Source organism: Lepus europaeus, chromosome 7 (genome assembly GCF_033115175.1).
Source record: "Lepus europaeus isolate LE1 chromosome 7, mLepTim1.pri, whole genome shotgun sequence".
Taxonomy (NCBI): Eukaryota; Metazoa; Chordata; class Mammalia; order Lagomorpha; family Leporidae; genus Lepus; species Lepus europaeus.
In genome coordinates, this window is record NC_084833.1 from 92,598,941 (window position 1) to 92,624,038 (window position 25,098).

Here is a 25,098-nt window from a genome sequence, read left to right on the forward strand (position 1 = left end):
AGAAGTGAACACAGGTATTCATTCCATTTATGTCCTTGTGGCTATATACTGCGGTAGAAGGGGCTACTGTTTATAAAGGTAAAACATGGGGGTGGTGCTCTAGCATAGTGGATTAACACATTGCCTATAGCATCAGCATTCCATATGGGCACTGGTTTGAGTCCTGGCTGCCCACTACTGATCCAGATCCCTGCTAACGTGCCCGGGAAAGCAACAGCAGATGTCTCAAGTGCTTGGACCCTTGTACCCACATGGGAGAGCTGAATGAAGCTCCTGGTTTTGGACTGGCCCAGATCTGGCTGTTGCAGCCATTTGAAAGTGAACCAGCAGGTGGAAAAACTCTCGGTTTCACCTTCTCTCTGTAGTAATTCTGCATTATTCAATAAATAAATAAGTAAATAAGTAAATATTTTTAGAAAAAGGAAAAAATTAAACTATACTCTTCTTTTGCTATACCAATTCTACCATGTGAATGCATCCATTGGTTATAGCATCTACCAGGAAAAAAAATGAATAGAAAAATGTACCTGCACATTGAGAAAGAACTCAAGTAAGTAAATGATATACAAACAATGAACTGTTTCTAGGAACCCAGGTAGGTACAATTTAACTGTGGCCCTGACCAAATCCTTCTTCCAGGTCTACATCAGTGGCACTTTCTCTGGTGAATATCTCAGGAAAACCCAACTCTCAAACAAATAATCTTGACATACTCTAAGAAATCACAGTATTTTATTTACATTGATAATAACTCATTAATATCTATTACAAAAAATAATTCAAAGTGCACAATTTTTCTCTCCCCTTGTAGGTATCTTGTTCTTTGAAGGAGAAATTGATTTCTATTCATCCTTCTATCCTCAAAGCCCCAACCTCAATGCTTTGTTCATAGGAATTGGTCATCAAATATGTACTGAGAAATTATCAATGTGTCTCTGGGCTCATCTCTAAGTGGCAAAACACACAATTAGTCATATAAATGTAACAAATCTATAACCTTACCAATATGTATGAATGGGACCAAGCCAAGACATCTCCAAATAGTGAAGATGCCCTACATTGATTTTCTAATGGAAGTGACTTTATGGAGAAGGATAAAGAGCACAAAAGTATAGAAATCAGAAACAGATGGCATCAAAATAAAATCAGTGGTTCAAATCTTAGCAGCTTCCAATTGGTAGTAGTGAGAAAGGACTCACATTGATAAAAGATTTTAGTGCCAATATATTTTTTTTAAATCTTTGAACTGTTTATTTGTTTTCATGTACTTGAAAGGCAGTGTGTTGGGTGGCAGGGAGAGACACAGAAGGAGGGAGAGAGAAAATCTCTTCTATATGCTGGTTCATTCCATGAATGCCTATATCAGCAAGGGGTGGGCCAGCTTGAAGCCAGGAGTTCAGAATGCTATCTAAGGCTTCCACATAGGTGGAGGCCCACAAGAACTTGACCTGTTGCTTCCCTCACCCAGGATGCATCCTCCACAGGTGTTAGAAGGAGAGGATATGGGACCACAACTGGCATCCCAATATGGGATGTAGGCATTCCAAGCTGGGATTTAACCTGCTGCTTGCAGACACTTCCTTTTTTATTTTTTTAAGAATCACTTATTTATTTGAAAGTTACAGAGACAAAGAGATGGAGACACAAAGATCTTCCACCTGTTCGTTCATTCCCCAAAGACCTGCAACTGACAGGCCTAGTCCAGGTCTCCCACACAAGTGGCAGGAATACAATACCTGGTCCCATCACTTGCTCCCTCTGAAGTGCAAAAGCAAGAAGCTGGATTGGAAGCACAGAATAGCAGGGACTAGAATCATGTATATAATATAGGATGCAGGCTTTCTAGTGGCAGCTCAACCTGCTGCTCCACTATGTACACTCCTGGTGGTGCTGTTTAAGCAGACTCTAACTGGACAAGGCCACAGGTTGTTTTGCCATTTATCAAAAAAATGTCTGGTTATCATCAAGATTAAGACATTTTGTGGGGAACTTTAGACAAAAGGATAGTTCATCTATATATTTTAAAAGAATGCAGGAAACATTTCACACTAATATTTTTAACTAAATAAATATATAGTCTTTACAAAAAAGTATAATAAAGATTTGATAAAGGTGCCAACTTGCAAATCCCTTTGTAAGGTACCCACAATGGGTTAGCCTTAAGTTCCCTGTTGCTCTTGGAGGTAAAGAATATGTTCAGAAATATAAGTCTTTTCTACCAACTGTCTTAAAAGAGACAGGTACCTAGAAGGTGCTTACAAGGTATTATTTTGTTGATTGAATATTAATACCACAGTCTAGGGAATCAATTATTTCCCCATTTCAGGATAACATATGATTACCTAAATACAATGACAAACTCATGTAGATGACAGGATTGATATTATCACAGAGAAAATTAATGATGAAGTAACTATAGTAAATTTGAATTTGTAAATAGGTCACACTGATATTTCCAAGCTATCCTGACACAGATTTTTAAATGAGATGATTACAATTTAATATAAACAAAATTGATTGTTTTCAGTCATAATTGAATTCAAAATCTAAGGCCCTATTATCACTATTATTTTTGTGTCATGTGGTTATTCTACATACAGCAAGAATATAGATATATCAATATTCCTTTGCTAAGATATATTGAAACTCAAGAAATAAGAAAATGTCAATTCACAAGGTCATAAGTCATTTTTATCCTGTTTTTAATTTGTTGCACTAACTTAAACTATAAATATTTCTCTCAAAAATTACAATCTTAAAGCTTTCAATGGCAAGGCATAACACCACAGAAATTTGTATAATATGATTATGACATTAGAAGAGTTAAAAGGGCACAAAATCATAGCAAATATTCTTATAAATAAGTGAATGCACATATATAATGCAGTCTTGGAAGGTATATACTTTGAAAATGTCTAAAGTTGGCTGGCACTGTGGCTCACTAGACTAATCCTCTGCCTGCGGCGCTGGCACTCCAGGTTCTAGTCCTGGTTGGGGCACCAGTTCTGTCCCAGTTGCTCCTCTTCCAGTACAGCTCTCTGCTGTGGCCCGGGAAGGCAGTGGAGGTTGGCCCAAGTGCTTGGGCCCTGTACCCGCATGGGAGACCAGGAGGAAGCACCTGGCTCCTGGCTTCGGACCGGCACAGCGTGCCAGCCGTAGCGGCCACTTGAGGGGTGAACCAATGGAAAAAAGGAAGACCTTTCTCTCTGTCTCTCTCTCTCACTGTCTAACTCTGTCAAAAAAAAAAAAAGAAGGAAAGAAAAAGGAAAAAAAGAAAATGTCTAAAGTCATAACGAGGTATTATTACATATTATTATGATATATTTTAACATGCAACTGAAACTGAAACTCTTCACGAAACTAGTAATATTTTAATTGCAGCAATAAAGAACTCCATGAAATATTTCTTACAGGAAAAGGACATATTATTTTTATTGTACTTTGAAAGAAATTGAAAATGTAACTTACAACTTGTGGATTCTCTCTCTGAGTCTCTCAGTGCTACTGTGTGTGTGTGTGTGTGTTCTGTCCATGTTCTCTTTTCTTATGGTAAAGAGAAACCACCAGTTGAGTTCCTGATAGATTAATCTACAATAAATGTTGCAGTCTTATGACATTCTTAAATTACATATCTGTTCATTTATATATTTACCAGGTCTATCACAGTGTTTAACCATCAAGGATAGGCAATACGAATTTTTCATTTCATACATTTTTATACACCAAACATACAAATGAAAGCTGCAGGGGCTGGCGCTATGGCTCAGCAGGTTAATGCCCTGGCCTGAAGCACCGGCATCCCATATGGGCTGCTCCTCTTCTGATCCAGCTCTCTGCTATGGCCTGGGAAAGCAGTAGAAGATGGCCCAAGTCCTTGTGCCCCTGCACCCATGTGGGAGACCCAGAAGAAGCTCCTGGATCCTGGCTTCGGATCGGCACAGCTCTGGCCATTGTGGCCAATTGGGGAGTGAACCATCCGATGAAAGACACACCCTGCCTCCCGCTTCTCTTCTCTGTGTAACTCTGACTTTCAAATAAATAAATAAATAAATCTTAAAAAAAAAGAAAGCTGCAACTGTCATTATAGTATTTTAAATGTATTTTACTGTTTGAAGAAATGTATATTCTTTTTTCAAGATTACTGTGCTACAAATTATTTTCTTTTGTAAAGCAAATAAAAGAACAATAGGAAAATTAGTTGCTTAGTCAAAGGGTACAGCATAAAAAATTCTGCATCTTTGCTAAATTGCATTGAAAGTCTCAAGTGATAATTTAACTGTCTTAGTAAATTTCAATTACAGTTTATAAGTAATACCAGGTACACATTTAAAGGAAGAAATCACAGCTTAGCGAACAAATATATTTGCCTCACATGGTTTAACTATTGGATATGTTGCATAATGACATTTACAAAAAAGACATTTATTTGAAAAGAAGAATGACATAGAGGAGAGAGAGACAGAAAGAGAGTGAAAACGAGAGAGCAAGATTGCAAAAACCTTCCATCTACTGGTTCACTCCCTACACACCTTCAATAGCCAGGACCAGATCAGGCTGAAGCCAGGAGCCTGTAAATCCAATTGGGTCTCTTTGTGTGTGGCAGGAACCAAAATACTTGGGTCATCACCTACTGCCTTCCCGGATTATTAGTAAGAATGCTGGGTCAGAAGTGTGGAGAAACCATGACTCAAACCAGACATTCTGATATGGGATACAGGCATCTCAAGCAGTGGCTTAACCTATTGTGTCATAACACCTGCCCCATAATGGCATTTAAATAAATACCCTTGGGGCTGGTGCTGTGGTACAGTAGGTTAATCCACCACCTGCAGTGCCAGCATCCCATATGGACGCCGGTTCTAGTACCAGCTGTTCCTCTTCTGATCCAGCTCTCTGCTATGGCCTAGGAGAGCAGTGGAAATTGCCCAAGTATTTGAGCCCCTGCACCTATGTGGGAGACCTGGAAGCAGATCCTGGCACCTTGCTTCGGATCAGCTCAGCACTGGCTGTTGTGGTCATTTGGGGAATGAACCAGTGGCTGGATGACCTTTCTCTCTGTCTCTCCCTCTCACTGCCTCAAATAAATAAATAAAATCTAAATAAATAAATAAATAAATAAATACTCTAGTGCTTTCACACACACACAAGTTTATTTTGTTTTGTAAATCAATGGGTATTACTTTGCAGCTCAACTGACTCTATATACTGAGTGGAATTATCAATTACTTGGACTTTTTTTTTTTTTGCTGTATTAAGTATTTAGAAAGAGCCAAATTATAAAAGGTATTAAGCAGCTTTATTGGAAAAAAACTTTGAAGTTATTTACTTGGTGAGTATGAAATCAGTGTCTCTTTTCTATTTTCTGGATATTTAGGCTATAGAATGAGAATTGATTTTCTGAGTGATAGCCTTGAGACCTTGTAAAAATCTCACTTATCAAAGAAAGATTAAATTATGTTCTGATAGTGTACTTACCAAGGAAAAAACAGAATATAAAGACCTTTCTGAGAAAAGCCGCAATAGCCTTCAGCTACCTATGTAATTCAGGTCATCTATTTCTCAGCAGTCTGTGTGTTAGGCATTTATGAAATTACAAAAATTATGTTCAGTTATCTTCAAAAATTATGTCCCAGTTATCTTCAAGTTTATTAAGTTAGGAACAGAAGTTTTTAAATTTAAATTTTGAGTTAAGAGAATTACAAATAACAATTACACATATGGTGTTGGAATCACCAACAGTGCTGAGTGAAAGGGAAGATGAACAAGTGAACAGAAGTATTAGCTCCAAGAGACTGCATTTATATTTTTTAGATTCCAACTGTTTCACAACAGAGTTTTAAACAGAGTTTCTTGCATGGGTAGCTGGACTACAGGATCCAAAGGATTCTTGTAAATGTTGACATCCTATATTCTATGAAATCATAGATTGGCCAGATCTTGGCCAGGTCTTGAGGCTTTTGCTTTTCAGTATGTATTCCCAATAAAAGATAAAATAATAAAACCCATATAAATGCAAAGAGCCATCAAAGTAAAAATTATAGAAAGGCAATAAAACATACATACAATATTTCATTATGTTCAGTATCAAAGCAATGGTAAAATGGAAAAAAAATACTACTTTTTATTTTAACTTGAATCCTCAATGTTTACTTTACCAACAGAAAACATGATAAGGCTTATTTAATAATAATTTCATTCATTAGTTAAGAAAAACAAAAACCCTACCATTATCTCCCTAACTTATTTTAGTTTTAAGAACAAACTGTCCAAAGCTACTTGGCAGGTGGGGTGGGGTAGGAATATTGAATCCAAGTCCTATTGGCTTCTCAATCTGTTCTTTATCAAAGTACTTTGCAAAGATGTCTACTATCACTGTTATTTCCAAATTCATGAGAAACTGCTATTAATTTCTGATGAGCTTCTAAGAAGCACAGAAGAAACTGACTTAATATTGTTGGGTCAAAGTACCATTCCTCTACAAATACTGAAAAGTAATTCAGGAATATTCCTACAAGGAAATTAAGATGTTAGGCTTTTTTAAAAATATTTTTAATAAAATCCTCCATATCATCAAACTCTGCTTTTCCAAATAAAGTCTCTAAGACAAGTCACTTTCTTTCTCAGCCTTTGTTTCTTCACCCCAGCCCATCTACGCATGGCTGATTCCTTATCATGCTTTTAAGCCCCCATTCATTCAGGAAGCCTTCCCTGCCCAGCCATCACCATCTTCATTTGTTTTCCAGATAGACTGATTTCCCCTGCACTCTGCTGACTTCTACTGTGCTACAGTTTTTCTGTGTGTGAACGTATCCTCTTCTACACTGTGAGCTTCCTTAAGAACGCAGCCTGTATTTAACACTGCTCATGTTTCTATCCTTGTGTACACTGCACATACTTCACATACACTGGACATCCAGTCAACATTTCTAATAGCAGAGAATATGACTTTGGAAATACTATGGTAATTAGAGCATTGAATGAAAATAGTCTTCCATCCAACAAAAACCAACACCCTTCTCTTTGTAATGATGTAGACCTTCCAGAAAATCTTGAGTGGGGGTTGCTACAAGCACAGAATGTTTAATATCCTTTAGTTCCTAAGTGTACAAACAGGAGAAATGAGATATCTTCATAGTGCAAAATAGTATATGAAATATAGCAAAAATTAAATGGCACTCAAGAATTACTACTCAATCATCATTTTCTTGGAAAGACCTCTTAACCTTGACCCTGGAAGCCTCTACACGGGTATATATGTATGTGGGTGACGGTGGCTGTTACTTAGAGTCAGAGAGAGGCATTACTGGCCCCAAGGGTAGCATTTGCCTTGAATTTTACTACTGAATCAATGTCAAATTGGTTTACCACAGAAGTTCAACTGAGTCATCCTTTCAAAGCAGTGGCCAATTTCTACCAGGTCTCCCCATTTTAGAGGCCCTCTGTGTTATCCATACACTCTGCTGCTTCAACATTAGCCACAGCCATGGGTAAATACATACTTCCATAGGTAAACACATCCTGTCCATTTTACTCAAGAAACACTTTATTCTCCACTGTTTGGCTTTAGTTCTTCCTTGGACTTTCAGATTCTAGCAACAGTTTACTCTTTGAACTATTGAAAAAAACTTCCTAAAAGTCTCTCCTGCCACCAAATGTTCTTCGCATGTTTCAGAAACCTTCTACCTTAAGTCAACTAAATGAAAAAATTGAGAATTCCTGCTTTAAATCATTTTCATTTCTTCTGCTCCTCTCCTCTTCTCTCTCTTCTTGTTCCACTTCCTCTCTTTGCCCAACCTTCTTCTTTTAGGGGATTCCTGAATATTGAAAATAGTTAGATGCCTTGGGTTTACAGATGACTTTTCATAAATTGACTTGACAATTTTCTCTAGCTTCATAGGCTACCATCAAAAACTGTATACACATTTCCATTTCAATAATGGTCTCACTTTTTCCATAAATAAAATGAATTGTTGCCTTTGTCCAAGCAATTCCTTTTGTCTGGAGTAATTTTCATCACTTTTCACCTGGAAAATGTCATCCTTCAACATACAGACTGTGACCTCTTCTTCTTAGAGAAAAACCCTCTGTTCTATTCATAGCACTAAAGGTGTTATTCGAATGAACAATTCTTTGTAAATGTACTTACCTCTTGGGTTGTTATTTACCCGTTCCCTCATTCATCTGTTTCCAGAATGAAATCTTCAAGGGTAGGTAGCAAGTCTGATTTATGTTTCCTACTAAGCATGTAGCATGGTAGGAAACAAGCTCTCATTGTTTGGGGAATTAGTAAAAGTAAATAGAATACATTTCTAAGAAGAATAAAGTAAATTTAATGTCATTTAAGAATAGATGAAGTTATATTCTCCAGATCCTATGTGAAATAGTCTATGAAGGGTTGGTCTTGGAACCTAATGTCTTTGAGGAACTTTGTCTCCATGGAAATAGGAGTTGAAGTTCTAAACAGCACACATACCAAGGAACTTAAGAACTCAACATGTTCCCTTCAAGCTCCATCAGGCTCTACAGCAGGCACTGAGGCTGGGAGACACCCCCAACCAGCGAGTGGCCAAGCCTCCCTTGGAGGTGAATAAGCAATACACCAGGTCACCAGGAGCCACCACACCATCAACAGAGACCAATCCTGTCAGTCAGTGAACCACCCGATGCTCTCTGCCCACCTGGCCCTGCTGGGTCCATGCCATGCTCGTCACTGTGTACTGTGTGCGGAGGGACCTCTCCGAGGTAACTTTCTCCCTCCAGGTCAGCCCTGACTTTGAACTCCGTGACTTCCGAGTCCTGTGTGAGACAGAGTCCAGAATCCCTGCCGAAGAGACCCAGATCATCTACATGGAGCGACTCCTCGCTGATGACCACTGTTCCCTGGGCTCCTATGGCCTCAAAGACGGTGATGTCATTGTATTACTTCAGAAGGAGAATGTGGGACCTAGGCTTCCAGGACGGACTCCAAACCAGCCTCGAACAGATTTCAATGGAATCGCCATGCCTGGGACATCAAGCTCTCGGTGGCAGCAGCAGCAGCCCCCCGTGCAGCCGCCATGTGTGCCTTCTGCTCGTCATTCCCACGGTTTGGCTTCTGGAGAGAAGATGGCATCTGCTCAAGGTCTGGACAGCCCAGCCTTGATCCGTAGCATGCTGCTGTCCAACCCTCACGACCTGTCCCTGCTGAAGGAACGCAACCCTTCCTTGGCAGAAGCTCTGCTCAGTGGGAACCTTGAAACATTTTCTCAGGTCTTGATGGAGCAGCAGAGGGAAAGGGCCTTGCGAGAGCAAGAGAGGCTTCTTCTCTACTCTGCGGACCCATTTGATAGGGAAGCTCAGGCCAAAATAGAAGAAGAAATCCGGCAGCAGAACATTGAAGAAAACATGAATATAGCAATGGAAGAGGCCCCCGAGAGTTTTGGACAAGTGGCAATGCTCTATATCAACTGCAAGGTGAATGGACATCCTTTGAAGGCTTTTGTTGACTCAGGTGCCCAGATGACCATTATGAGCCAAGCATGTGCGGAGAGATGCAACATCATAAGACTGGTGGACCGACGATGGGCTGGAGTGGCTAAAGGAGTGGGCACACAAAGAATCATCGGCCGTGTTCATTTAGCTCAGATTCAGATTGAAGGAGACTTCCTGCAATGTTCTTTCTCTATACTTGAGGAGCAGCCCATGGACATGCTTCTCGGACTAGATATGCTAAAGAGGCATCAGTGTTCCATCGATTTGAAGAAAAATGTGCTGGTGATTGGCACCACTGGCACACAGACATCCTTTCTTCCTGAGGGAGAGTTACCCCCCTGTGCTAAGCTGGTAAGTGTTACCGGGCTAGAAGAGCCTTCAGACAAGGATACGGCAAACACCATTAAGCATTCACTCAAGGATTCAGGACGAAAGAAGCACTGAAGCAGGTTGGAAATGTGTCACCACCTTGAGGATGCTTCAGGTCCCAGAAATCATAAGACATGAGTTCACTGTCAATGTAATCATTAAAAACATCAGTAACAACTAAGCCTGGCCTTGGGACTATGATGGGGAACTTCATCTCAGATGGGTACCTACACAAATGCTCACTGCTTGGTCTTGGCCCCACTTTCCATTTCCCTTCTACCCAAATCATTGACCCTCAGCCTGGGAAGGCTCTGGGGGAAGCAGCTGGCTCCCTGACAATCCCTGAGAAGGAAAGCCAGCTTATTCCTATCAGACACCCTCCTATCAGATTGCAGGTGGCTTATCCAACCAACTGTTACTGTGCAGAAGTCCCTGGAAATGGCCACTGCTCACAAAACATCAACGGAATATGATCTCACAACACAAACATTTTTACTGAGAGAAATGTATCTGTATTCATAGAGTTTGTTTTCTTTGGGAAAGGCATTAGAAATGATGGGTCAATGATACTTTTGAGTTGATTAAGACTTGTTAATGTATGTCTCAGACAGCAGAGGGGCCAATTTGTTCATGATCTACCTCTTTCCTTCCCCTGGAGTCATACTCAATGCCACTCATCCTTATAAGCTATTTTTGTCATATTTGAGAAATCACATTTTCCTCCTACCATATTTAACATAGTTTTCTCTTTCCTCTGGATTCAAAGAAGCCCTAATTGTAAAACAAAGGTGATGAATCAGCTTTCCTTTTTAAAGTTATGATATTTCTAGGGAGCTTAGCGGTTGCATGGTGGTAGGAATGTGGACACTGGGGACAAGTAGTGATCTAGTTCCCCTAAAACTCATTTCAACAAGCTCATCTTTTTGTTTGTTTTAAAAAGAAATCTGGTTTATTTAGAAAGCTTCTATTCCATAAATACTATTTGAACAAGGGGTTTCACTGTTAAATTATTATTTGGAAATATCTGAATGAGATGACATACAAGATACCATCGGGCTCTCTGATCCACCCTGACAAAGCTACTCTTCATTGCTACTGATAATGGGAAATGAGGAATCCTAAAATACCCGAGAGAAAAGGTACAGCCACCTTTTGCCATCAGATTCAAGTAGAAAGGCTTCAGGACTATAATTCATCAAGACTCAGAAACAATAGTGGACTGAAAGCTAACAAGTGTGTTATAAGCCTAGCCCTTTGTAATTAAGACAAATCAGTTGATCTATTTTACTACTTGTATGCACCATCTATAAATGGTTTTGGTTGGAGGAGCCACTTTTAAAGTGCTAAAACTATATTATGATACAGGGTATTATTTGTTATTTTTTTTTAATAATACCAAAAGCCACTTGAAGCATTCACTAAGGCTACAGAAAATGAACACCCCTCTTTCCTTCCACCATCAGTCTACTCCCACCTTACAAGTGTTCCCATGCTCAGTCTCCAATCTTCTGGACTTGATGTTAAAATCCATTTATGGAAAAGAAATTGATTTGCAAATACTACAAGGGACTCCTCAATGTCAAATGATGTTCAATGTCAATGATAGTTTAGTTTGTAGCCTATCCGAATGTTTAGTCCAATAATGTCATCTAGAAATCAGAGAACGCTTAAGGCAGAAGACAGTTTATGTGATGTCCGATATGAGCACACTCACCATGTCTTCTCAGAGGAACCTATGTCCTGAGGTGGCTATAATGTTTCAGAACAAAGATCAGGCTTATCATTTCTTATGTTGGGCTAAAATGCATTGTCATCTAACTTCTAATACTGTGATTGTCACTCTTCTCTCTGCTAACACATTTATTCTTTATTTCATGAGGAAATCCTTTTCTATATGAAATAAATATCATACTGGTCTTTTTGAAGGGTTTTTAAAATTCTTTAAATATTTCTCACATAACAAGTTTGGAACCTATTAAATTTCTGCTGTGATCCTTTGGGCATATTCCAACTTGCAAAAATATTACTTGAGTGAATGGATGGGTAAATTAAAAACATTTTTATTGAATTAAAAAGCCATGACCTCAAAAATCAATGAACAAAGTGAATTAATTAAGCAATGCTTTATTAATTTTTTAAAATGTCTTTCAAATTGAAAAGTATTTTAAAAATTCATTTCATGGATTTAAAAATCTTGATGTAATCCTATATACACTTTTGAAAGGGTCCTACTCAATTAAATTTTAAATGGTTATTTTCAGTAAAGGCAACATCTTTTGCTTGTCTTCTATGTAAGTCAGGTATATAAAGTACTTTACATATATTATTTCTGTGAATCCTCAGAATAAACCTTGAAAATAGTTATAATTAACCTTATTTTACAAATGGGTAATGTGATACTCAGAATTACAAATATTAAGTTATCTAAAATTTGATGTTCTTTTTTATAACAAATTGCATTTTACATTGTGATTCTGTCTCACACACATACATACACAGAGAGAGAGAGAGAAAGAGGGGGGGGAGAGAGAGAGAGGTATGTAAAAGGGTCCTCAAAATGTTCACAGAAAATGCATATCAAGAAAAAATTACACAGGAATTTCATTTTTTTTTTTTTGCACCAAAACTTGTACTAAATTGTTACATTTGAACAGGACTTGTTCTGGGGCAGTAAGAAGGATAAGACATCAATTTGAAAAAAGCCTCATCAGAGCAACAAGAATTGTGCTAAAACTGAAATAAGAACAAACCATCAAATTTATGGTGAAGCTTTGGTAGAAGAAAGGTGGAATTGTGGTTGCTTTCTACAAAGTTTGCAGAGACAACGCTCCAAAGAAATCCACAGTTTACAAATTGATAAGTCATTTTACAAGGGCTGAGATAATGTTAAAGATGAAAACTGCAGCAGCAAACTAGCCACATCAATTTGAGAGGAAAAAATTCATCTTATTCATGCCCTAGTTAAAGGAAATCAACAATTATGAGCACAGACAATACGCAGTACCACAAACATCTCAATTGGTTCAGTTTCCATAATTCTGACTGAAAAATTAAAGTGGACCAAACTTTCTGTTCTATGTGTGCCCAAACTGAAGAGCTCAAATCAGTTACAGAAATGCACAGAGCACTCAATGGCAGTTTGAAATGAATGGGATCAGGATCACGAAGTCGTGCTTCAAGGAAACGGAATAGAAGATAAAGCATGGCTTTACCAGTACAATCGTGGAGACAAATCACAATCGAAGCAACGTCTTCCAAGAGGAGTAGAGGTCTGGTCAAAGCAAAAAGGCACTGCTCAAAAGAAAAGGTCTGGGCAATAGGTTTCTGGGAAGCTCAAGGCGTTCCACTCATTGACCTTCGGGCGACACAAAGAATGGAAACATCTGATTAAGAAGATGGTATTTTGAGAAAGTTAGCCAAAGCTCTAGCAGAAAAAAATACCTGGGAAACTTCACCAGAGTCCTTCTCCATTACAATATTCCGGCGTCTTCTCACCAAAGGAAGGCAACTTTGTGGGTGTTTCAATGACACATCATTACTCACCCACATTAGAGCCCTAAAGTTCTGTCTGCCTTCTTTTTCTTTCCAAATATTAAAAAGAGCATCAATTTTTCTTTAGTCAATAATGTAAAAAGAACTGCACAGAGACAGTTATATTCCTGGGACATTCCGTTTCTTGAAGGATAGACTAAATAGCTGATATTACTACTACTTATAAAAATGCTTTGATATTGATGAAACTTATGTTGTGGAGTAAAGTTTGTATTTCTTACTTTTTCATTTAATTCCATTTTCCATGAACTGTTTGAAGTCACCTTTTCTATATAAAATTGAAACAAACAAGATTCTTTAAATAATGTAACTTTTAACCTTTCCCAGTTATTTTTAAAATTACATTTTACTATTTTAAAAATATTTCTATGGCCATGCATTTTGTGCTGCAGTTAAGACATCACTTGTGACACCCACATTCCATGTCAGAGTTCCTAGGTTTGAATCATGGCTCTGCTCACAACTCCAGCTTCCTACCTCTCTACACTCTGGGAGGCACCAGATTCCCAGGCTAGAATAATCAGATCCTGCCATTCATACAAGAGAACTGGAGAGAGTTCCCAGATCCTGGCTTAGTCCTGTTTGCAGCAGGCATTTGGAGAGTAAACTAGTGGATGGAAGTCCTCTGTCTCTCTGTCTTTCAAATAAATAAAATACAAATTTAAAACAATCTGATATATGTGCTAAATAAATCTCACCAAGTTACCCTGATCCAGAATTTACAAAACAGTAATCATTCTTCCAGATTGTTCAATACAAATATTTCCAGTTCAAATGTCATATTCTTTCTACTATGTAACCTCTTCTTTATAAAAAAAAAAAGGGTTTTTAAAGAATTATTTATTTATTTGAAAAGCAGAGTTACAGTGGTAGTGAGGGAGACACACAGAGAAAGAGATCCTTTGTCCACTGGTTCACTCCCCAAATGGCTGCAGTAGATGAGGCTAGGCCAGGCCAAAGCCAGAAGCCAGGAGCCTCTTCCAGTTCTCCCAAGTGGGAGCAGGGGCCCAAATACTTGGACCATCTTCTGCTGCTTTCCCAGGCATACCAGCAGGGAGCAGCAGGGAACTGAACCCATATGGGATGCCAGTGCCACAGGCAGCAGCTAATCCATCCCACTGGGCCACAATGCTGGCCCCTATGTAACCTTTACCTACACATTTTAATTCTAGAAAATGGTACAAAAGGAGCACAATGATTACAAAACTTCATTTTATAAACATTACCAATAAAAATGACAACAGAATAACAATAGTCAGAATACAATTATTTATTGAGTGTTCATGAAATAAAAACCAGTCCAAGTTTTTATAAATATGGTAATAAGTAAGTTCCAGTTACAGATCTCAAGACAATGATAATGTAGCAGGGTTAGGAGACATACTTGTAACAAATTAAGAACAAAAAATGTAGATTTGAAATTAGAAATATATCGGTACAAAAGAAAGTGAATTTTATTTTGGGGCATTTTAATTTTATAAGACTTATTTATTCATTTGAAAGGCAGAGTTTACAGATAAAAGGAGACACACACACACACACACATTCAGAGAGAGAGAGAGAGAATGATCTGCCATCTTCTGGTTCACACCACAATGGTACAGAGTCAGGTGCTTCCACTGGGTCTTCCATGTGTGCAAGGGACCAAGCACTTGAGCCATCTTCTGCCACTTTCCCAAGCCATTAGCAGGGATCTGGATTGGAAGTGGAGCAGCCAGGACTCAAACCAGTGTCTATATGGGATGCTGGCATTCAGGCAGTGGATTTATCTGCTATGCCAGCATGCCAGCCCCTGGGATTTACTTTTAAAAGCAAGAAGCAAGCCAGTAGATACACTTAAATCATTTCTAAAATGCTTATCACTTATGCCGAGAACAAACCTTTCCTCCTTTTAAAGATCAGGTTGCTAATACACAACTCAGGTACCATTAAGGATTTACTATCTGGAAAAAAAATTAGCAAGTCTTGTTTTTTTTTTTTTATCCTTCCAATTAGAAATTATGATAAAGTAGACAACATGAAGAAATAGATTTTACTGATTTAAAATAATAAGGCATTTAAGATATAGCTTTGGGACTCCCTAATTCTCATTTAAATACTCATCTTATCTAAAAGGAAAATCCAGTTTTGTGGTAAGCATATATTTCAAGGCTACCATGAGACATTCTATACAGTTAAGCCAAAAGACTAATGTTCTTTGAGATAAACATGGCTATGTGATCTTAACCTCATTTTGAAATATTGGGTCATAAGGTTTCTCTTGCTTCTATGGGAAAATGTACTTCCCAAAGAGGAAAAAATATTTTTGATGTCTTCATGTATTTATTCATTTTCACTGCAGGTACTACATATTGCATTTTTAGCCAAGAAAACATTGAGCTTCTTTCAGAATTCTAATTATAATGAGGTCATTTGCCAACATTCAACATTCCTTTTTTTCAATGTACAAAGAAAAGCTTATTTTAAGGAATAGGCCCACACAATTGTAGAGGTTTGGCACTTCCAAAATCTGTAATAATAGGTCTATAGGTTGGAGACTCATGAAAGAGTAACAGTTCAACTACAAAGGCAGCCTTTTGGGAGACATCCCTTTAGCTCAGTGGAGCTCAGCCTTTGTGCTATTCAGACCTTACATTGATGGGATAAAATCTACCCACAATAAAGAATAACCTCCTTTACCAAAAGTCCACTGAATGCAATGTTCCTCTTATTCAAAACACACTTTCACAGAAATACTCAGAACAGTACTTAATCAAGTACCTAGGCACTATGGCCCAGCCAAGCTGGCACATAAAATTAACCATCACAGAAGCCAAGCAGATTTGTTCTTCCCTTACTCAGCCACAGAGTGAGCAAACATCTGATAGAGGCTCAGTGAATCAAACACTCATGTCTCAATCCTAAGCAATTCATGCAATGGTGTCAGGAAAACAGGATGTCACATTCATGCCAGCAGCAGTCATACAATGTTGTGGCATCCAGACTGTTCCAGAGGTGTAACCACTGCTATGACTTCTAATGCCCAGACCTCTGCAGTTTCTTCTAGCTGACAAGCCCTGTCCTCTGTCCCCTCATTGAGCCTAAAGCTTCTAGATATACTTATTTTTTATGTTTTTAATTTAAGGTATACAAATTTCACGTATTTCATATATCTCTCCTGTTCATGATCCTATCCTTCCTCCTCCTTCCCCTCTTATTCCCTTTTAATTTCTACAATGATTTATTTTGTTTACTTTTTACTCGTAAGATTAACCCTACACTAGGTAAAGAGTTCAACAAATAGAAGGAAAAAAACACTTTTGCACAACAGTATAGACAATGGCTGTAAATAATCATTGAATCTCAAATGTCAATTTCACTCCTAGACATTACATTTTTGATACTATATTAGTTCCACAGATCAGGGAAAACATATAGTATTTGTCTTTTGGGGACTGGCTTATTTCACCAAGTATAATGGTCTCCAGCTGCATCCATTTTGTTGTAAAAGATAGGATTTAATTCTCTTTTACAGCTGAGTAGTATTCCATATTTTATATAAATACCACAATATATTTAGTCATCAACTGATGGACATCTGGGTTGATTCAATATCTTAGTTATTGTGAACTGAAATAAACATGGGGTTACAGATAACTATTTAATATGCTGATTTCATTTCCTTTGGGTAAATTCCCAGGAAAGGGATTAGTGGGTCATATTTTCAGCTTTCTGAGGAATCTCCATACTATCTTCCATACTATGGCTGTACTAGTTTACATTCACACCAACAGTGGATTAGGGAACCTTTGCCCCAACATCATTACCAGCATTTATTGTCTTTTTTTTTTTTTTTTTTTTTTTTTTTGGATCTTAGCCATTCTAAATGGGATGAGGTAACACTTCATTGTGGTTTGGATTTGCATTTCCCTGATGGCTAGTGATCCTGAGCATTTTTTCATGTGTCTGTTGGCCATTTGAATTTCCTCTTTTGAAAAATGCCTGTTCAAGTCCTTTGCTTATTTCTTATTCTACAAACATTTGAAAAATGTTAGAGTGACTTAAGGTTCACAGCAGGAAACTGGTGGTGAAGATATTTATTAAGCTAACATCCCTAGCTATTCTCTGTAGTTAACAAGAGCATGGAAAACCAAAGAGGAATCACAAAATTAAGATGGGTAGAGGAAAGAGAAAACAGAGATGTCTGGATCAACTTAACTTGATCCCTCTGAGCTTACATATTATGTGATGGTAAGGACTGGGCAGCGATTACAGATTAACTACCATCCAACAATACCTTATTTATTTATTTATTTATTTTACAGGCGGAGTGGACAGTGAGAGAGAGCGAGACAGAGAGAAAGGTCTTCCTTTGCCGTTGGTTCACCCTCCAATGGCTGCTGCGGCCAGCGTGCTACGGCTGGCGCACCACACTGATCTGAAGCCAGGAGCCAGGTGCTTCTCCTGGTCTCCCATGCAGGTGCAGGGCCCAGGGACTTGGGCCATCCTCCACTGCACTCCCGGGCCACAGCAGAGAGCTGGACAGGAAGAGGAGCAACTGGGACAGAATTCGGCGCCCCAACCGGGACTAGAATCTGGTGTGCCAGCACTGCAGGCAGAGGATTAGCCTATTAAGCCGTGGCCCTGGCCACAATACCTTACTAATCACTGGAAAGTTACCTATAAATGAAAACACTTTCACAATTTTCACATGACAGCCTGAGTCATACTTGCTTTGAAGACATCTTGTTTCCATTGCTGGATTCACTTGTTTGAAGCACAGAATTCCCAAGGGTCTTGACTTCTGAGCCCTTTTTCCAATTTAATAGGCTGTTGAGATTGGGCCCTGCTCATGTCAATGCAGTAAATTTTTTTTTTAAGATGTATTTATTTATTTGAAAGTCAGAGTTACACAGGGAGAGGAGAGGCAGAGAGAGAGAGAAGTCTCCCATCTGATGGTTCATTCCCCAATTGGCCGCAATGGCCAGAGCTGTGCTGATCTGAAGCCAGGAGCCAGGAGCTCCTTCCAGGTCTTCCACGTGGGTGCAAGGGCCCAAGGACTTGGGCGCTCTTCTACTGCTATCCCAGGCCATAGCAGAAAGCTAAGTTGGAAGTGAAGCAGCTGGGTCTTGAACTGGAGCCCATATGGGATGCAGGCACTTCAGACCAGGGCATTAACCCGCTGCACCACAGCGCCAGCCTCAGTAAATGTGTTCTGATAATGGCTGTCTGTTTTTTCCCCCCTGTGCCATTTTTAGGAAATACTTTAAATAATACAGTTTTTATCAACTTATAATCAGCAAGGCTTATTTTTAGAATTTCATGATAAAAATCACAACTTAATTCCCTTCAATGTTAAGTCCATGTATACTTCAGAAGAGGGTGAGGTTTTTATTCAACATTCACTGATATGTCAATAATGTATACAAATAAATGATTACCAACATGAGTATATTCAAGGTAAATAATTATGAATACATCAAAGTCTTACCCTACAACATTAACCACCATTCTGAAAACTTACTCTATACCAGGGCTTCATCATGAAGATCCCTTGAAATGCAAGGGAAAAGTAATTTAAAATTACATTAATTTACATATTCTCCCTTTCAAATTCATGCTAGGTCTGCAGATTCGAGTCTATCAGCCAAAAAATTAGTGTATTTCATTCATTTATGTCATTAAAAATAATGTTCAAAGAGTTTTGTCATTGTACTATGCCATGCTCAAAGACAATGAAATATTGTGCATAGTCTTAACCTTGAAAATCCTTACAAGTCCAGTTAGAGGAACTAGAAAAATGCAAGATAAAATATTTAAAATGATATTAATTCAGTGTTGAATTATGGAACAGAATAAGGAGATGAGAGAAACAATTTCTGGCTCCTCATCTGAGATGCAAACTACACTATGGCAGGATCTATTCAAAAACCCTTCCTGTTCATTTGCTGTGTGTCAGACTGTATCTTCAGTGTTGCATTCCCTCAGTAACAACTGATCTCTGCTGCTGTACTGGTGCTGTGAGCTATAGCTGTGTAGATAGGAGAATTTGTCACCACCTTACAACGAGTCATCTAGCATTCCCAGTGAAGACTCATCTAGTGAATCTAGAGTTAACATATGGCTGATCTCAGGATAAGCACCAATGTGATGCTTGTGGCCTGCTTCTGCCTTGACCTAGTGACACTGTGCTCAAATTCCACTTACCATCTTGGTCCACTGTCAGAATATAATTCAGGAATTATAAACAAATACTTCCCTCACAAAGCTAATGGAAATCATTATGGTCTAATACAATGGGTAAACAACCAGCAATACAAACACAAGAAATTGATTATTGTAGATGAGTCAATCTGATGAAACATTTGTCACATTCTTTAGTTCCAGGGGATAAAAGAATTGGGTATTTTAAGGACAATGGAATATCATCCAAAGTGCAATCACACAAATGTTTGGGTATTTGGAAAATCTAGGATGGGGCCCCAAATTATTAATAAAATTTAAAACTTCTGGGATTATCTTGAGAGAGAAAAATGTACTTCGTAATTATAACTTCAGTCATTAGTATTTTCTGTGAGGCAAGCAGAATTTTCTATATTAATAAACATAGACTACATAAATGAATAAATGGAAAAAAGCCCTCCAATTATTAATGATAGAAACTGTGAGTTTCTTTGACCTTGAAATTGTTCTAAAAATATACTTAATTTAGGGGCCAGTGCTATGACATAGCAGGTAAACCCTCTGTCTGCAGTGCTGGCACCCCCTATGGGTGCTGGTTCGAGTCCCAGCTGCTCCACTTCAGATCCAGCTCCCTGCTATGGTGTGGGAAAGCAGTGGAAGGTGGCCCAAGTCCTTGGGCCTCTGCACTCGTGTGGGGACCTGGAAGATGCCCCTGACTCCTGCCTTTGGATTGGTGCAGCTCCAGCTATTGTGGTCATCTGGGAAGTGAGCCAGTGCATAAGCAAGGAACTCGGTTGGAAATGGAGCAGCTGGGACCTGAACTGGTGCCCATGTGGGATACTGGCACCACAGGTGGCAGCTTAACCCACCATGACATACCGTTGGCCCCTCAATTCACTGTTGAATAACTGCATTCTTAGTTTACCTCATTAAGGCTTTAAAGATAGTATGAAAAATTTTATATTAAAAAGTTGGTGCCAGTGCTGTAGGCTTCATTCTATCAGATATAAATGCATAAAGTTAAACAGATGGGCAGTTATAGTCAAACAGAAACAAAGATAGTTTCAGCTAAAACACTGCCAACTGCCATCACTTGGACTCCAGAAGAAAAATTGACAGAAGACAATCTCATTTCTACTCCAACACTGCAGGAGTTTATGTCTTCATGGCAAAATCTCCCCTGTCAAACACTCACTCTATAGTGACTCCTAAGTGTTCAGTCTGAAAATGTCTTCATTATACAATAAACCAAAACAGTTCTTATACTTTTCCAGCAACCATTAAGATCAAATCAACCAATTTAGATTTTATTAAAAAATACAAAAACATATTCATGTTATCTAAGAATGCTCAGTAGTCCAAGATAAATTAATTTAGAAAACATAACCGAAAATTCCAAAGTAAAATTGAGGATAATATATTTTAAAATTTGTTCTCTTTTTGAAAAATTCTAAACATATTTTAAGTTGTGATGAAGTGCTAAAAAAACAATTGTAAAAGTTTCAAGTTTCCATTGCACTTAAAACTTAACTTTTTGTAATGTGTGAGAGTCTAAAAAATTTTTCAGCCAACAAAATGGATGCATTAACATTATACAGGGGGCGGGCACTGTGCTGTGGAGGCTTAAGCTACAGCCTGCAGTGTCAGCATCCCATATGGGGGCTAGCTCGAGTTCCAGCTATTCTACGTCCAATCCAGCTCCCTTACAAGGTGCCTGGGAAAGATGGCCCAAGTCCTTGGCCCCTGCACCCTTATGGGAGACCTGGAAGAAACTCCTGGCTCCTGGCTTCTGCCTGGCCCAGCCCCCATTTTTACAGCCATTTTGGGGCAAACAAGAGAACAGAAGATCTCTCTCTCTCTGTCTCTTCTCTATCTTTGTAACTCTGCCTTTCAAATAAATAATTAACATTCTGAGAGTATGTTAGTGACTCAGCATCCTTCTATTATGATGCCATGATGAATGAATGAAAATGATTTGTCAGACTAAATGCACTAAATTCATAGTCTGTCAAATGATGATATAGATCTAAGAGGAATCTGCTATATCTTTGATAGTGATGAGGAAGACACTGACTTAGTTCAGCCCATCAAACTACAAACAAACCATCCTGTGCACCTTCTTGTGAGGACTCCAGAGGTTCCTGGACTCCATATGTGCATCTCATCAATGAATACCTGGAAAGATTACTCTTGTAGGAACATTTCCTGTTTTATTTGTGCTTGCATTTTAGTAACTTTCCCTGATACTCTAAAAGGCACAGGAATTGAAAAGTTCTATTCTAAGGATATTTTGCTTTGATATTGAAGATAACTTATAGATCCAGATAAATCCCACCAGCTGGTTAGAAATGAAAATTCAATTCCAAGTAGAAAATAAGGGAAACCTACTCCAAATCTATGACTATAGAAACAAGTACATAAAGCTAAGTATTAGAATCACAACTCTAATTTTGTCATTTATTTATTCACTTTTCTGCAATGTATTCCACAAACACAGCTAGTTATTTTAATTCATCACTGTTCTGTCTCCAACTTCACCTCAAACATTCTAAACTTTCTTGTTCTCCCAAAGGTACTCATTTAAGTAAACACATCTTAACATAAACCAAACTAACTTAACACAAACCAAACTAACTGATACCCCACTGATCAATTAATAGGCATTTGATTGATTCAAATCTTAGCTATTGTGAATTGAACTGCAATTGAAATGTTAGTTCAAATACTGGCAAGTCACTTATTTGCTTAATTGCTAACCAGATATGGGGAGATACAAAATGAACCAGGCACTTCAGGTTTACAAAAAAGTTGGTGCATAATATTGATTGAATTAGTAATTCTCTCTCCCTTTTTTTTTTTTTAAATTATTTGACAGATAAAGTTAGACAGTGAGAGAGACAGAAAGAAAGGTCTTCCTTCTGTTGATTCACCCCCCCAAATTGCCGCTATGGCCAGAGCTACGCTTATCCGAAGCCAGGAGCCAGGTGCTTCCTCGTGGTCTCCCATGAAGGTGCAGGGGCCCAAGCACTTGGACAATCCTCCACTGCACTCCCGGGCCACAGCAGAGAGCTGGCCTGGAAGAGGAACAACCGGGACTAGAAGGGCCATCCGGGGAGTGAACCAGTCAATGGAAGACCTTTCTCTCTCTCTCTCTCTTTCTGCCTCTCCTTCTCTCTCTGAGTAACTCTTTCAGAGTAAATAAATATTTTAAAAAATACAACATCCTTTCATGATAAAATCCTTAAGCAAATTGGGTACTAAAGGTACATTCCTCAACTCCATCAAGGCAATATAGACAAATCCACAGCCAGCATGATATTGAATGCGAAAAAGTTCAAAGTATTTCTACTAAGATCCAGAACAAGACAAGAATGCTTAATTTCACCATTGCTATTCAATATTGTCCTGGAAGTTTTAGCCAGAGTCATTAGGCAGGAAAAAGGAATCAAAGAAATACAAATTGGAAAGGAGGAAGTCAAATTATCTCTGTTTGCAGATGCCTTTATTCTATATATAGGCTAACCAAAAGACTGCAGGAAGAGACTATTTATGATAGTTTGGTAAAGTTGCAGGATACAAAACTTACACACAATAATCAATAGCCTTTATATATACAGACAATGTCATGGCTGAGAAAAAACTTGTAAGATCATTCCCATTCACAATACTACAAAAAAATTAAATACTTTAGAATAACTTTAACCAAACTAGCAATGTTTAAGGAAGTAAAAGAAGGCAAGTGGTTAGGGCAGAGTGAAGAATATTCTAAAAGGCAAAAGATTATGTAAGGTCTCCTGGTTACAAATCAAAGGTTTGCATCTTTTTGCAAGAATTCTAGGAAGCTCACCAGCGCCACAGCTCACTAGGCTAATCCTCCGCCTTGCGGCGCCGGCACAACGGGTTCTAGTCCCGGTCGGGACACCGATCCTGTCCCGGTTGCCCCTCTTCCAGGCCAGCTCTCTGCTGTGGCCAGGGAGTGCAGTGGAGGATGGCCCAAGTGCTTGGGCCCTGCACCCCATGGGAGACCAGGAGAAGCACCTGGCTCCTGCCATTGGATCAGTGCGGTGCACTGACCGCAGAAGCCATTGGAGGGTGAACCAATGGCAAAAAGGAAGACCTTTCTCTCTGTCTCTCTCTCTCACTATCCACTCTGCCTGTCAAAAAAAAAAAAAAAAAGGTAAATCACCTGTCTTTCCCTTGCCTAAAGCCCTTTCGAGAGCTTCCTAGAATTCTTTTTTTTGACAGGCAGAGTGGACAATGAGAGAGAGAGAGACAGAGAGAAAGGTCTTCCTTTGCCGTTGGTTCACCCTCCAATGGCAGCCGCGGCCAGCACGCTGCGGACAGTGCACCGCGCTGTTCCGATGGCAGGAGCCAGGTGCTTCTCCTGGTCTCCCATGGGGTGCAGGGCCCAAGCACTTGGGCCATCCTCCACTGCACTCCCTGGCCACAGCAGAGAGCTGGCCTGGAAGAGGGGCAACTGGGACAGAATCTGGTGCCCTGACCGGGACTAGAACCTGGTGTGCTGGCGCCGCAAGGCGGAGGATTAGCCTATTGAGCCTAGTGATTTACTTTTTAAAGTTTTCTCTGGTTACTTTGTTAAACACAGAAGGGCTTGGGAACTGGGTCCTTGAGAATTCCAGATATCTACAGATTAAGGAAGAAGAAAAAAAATCAGCACATTAACCTAAGAAACAGTAACCAACGTGGTAGCAGGGAAACAATTCATGGTTAAAGGCCAAATGAACAATACGCTTCATGAAGAATGCTTCTTTCTCTAAAATAGGTCTAGGAAGTTAGGATAGAGGTTGAGAAAGGGTGGCTGAAATTGGCAAGACAGAGGTTGCTGCTTTGACAAGAGTGCCTTTGTGAGGATGGTGGGAAAAGAAAACTTGGTGGGAAGAAGTTTCAGGAGTCAGCAATACTGGAGGAAGTGAGAAAAGCAAGTACCAATAATTCTCTCTGGGAAATGTTCTTTCGTGGAAGCAGAGATAAAAAGAGGTAATTTAAACAGTTCATGGAAAATGGATCTAAAAGATCACTTAATTTGAGAAGTTGGGGAGGAGTAGGTGAGAGATTGGAAGAGAGAGAGAAAGCTCCCATCTACTTGTTCACTCCTCAAGTGGTTACAATAACTAGGGCTAGTTCAGGTGGAAGCTGGGAGACTGGAACTCAATCTGGGTCTCTTACATGGGTGACAAAGATCCAAGAATTTAAGCCACTCCCTGCTGCCTCCCAATGTTTACATCAGCAGAAAACTGGCAGTAGGAATGGAGCCAGAACTTGAACTCAGCAACTCTGATGTTGATGGTGTCCCACGGGGTCTCTTAACTGCCAGGCAGTTTATTTTGGTGCAAAAAGTTGAAATTCATACATATGAAGGGTCTCCAAAAAGTTCATGAAAATTCATATCATGAAAAATCTCTACGTAAATTGGAATGTTTTACACACCCAAACAGACTTACCTTTGAACTCCATTTTTCCTTGAGCATTTTAAAGTACTTACACAGAGGAAGGTACAGGAAAGCAATTTTTTAACGATGAAGA

The 25,098-nt window shown here is 39.0% G+C and overlaps 2 protein-coding genes across 3 annotated transcripts in view; one reads left to right on the top strand and one right to left on the bottom strand.

Annotated features, from left to right (window-relative positions):
• PDGFD (platelet derived growth factor D) overlaps positions 1-25,098 on the bottom strand; it is a 265,927-nt gene that overhangs the window by 120,036 nt on the left and 120,793 nt on the right. The gene's annotated exons all lie outside the window — the stretch shown is intronic.
• On the top strand, positions 8,701-9,915 carry DDI1 (DNA damage inducible 1 homolog 1). Its single transcript, XM_062198334.1, has one exon. The coding sequence runs from the start codon at positions 8,701-8,703 to the stop codon at positions 9,913-9,915; it is 1,215 nt and encodes a 404-aa protein (XP_062054318.1).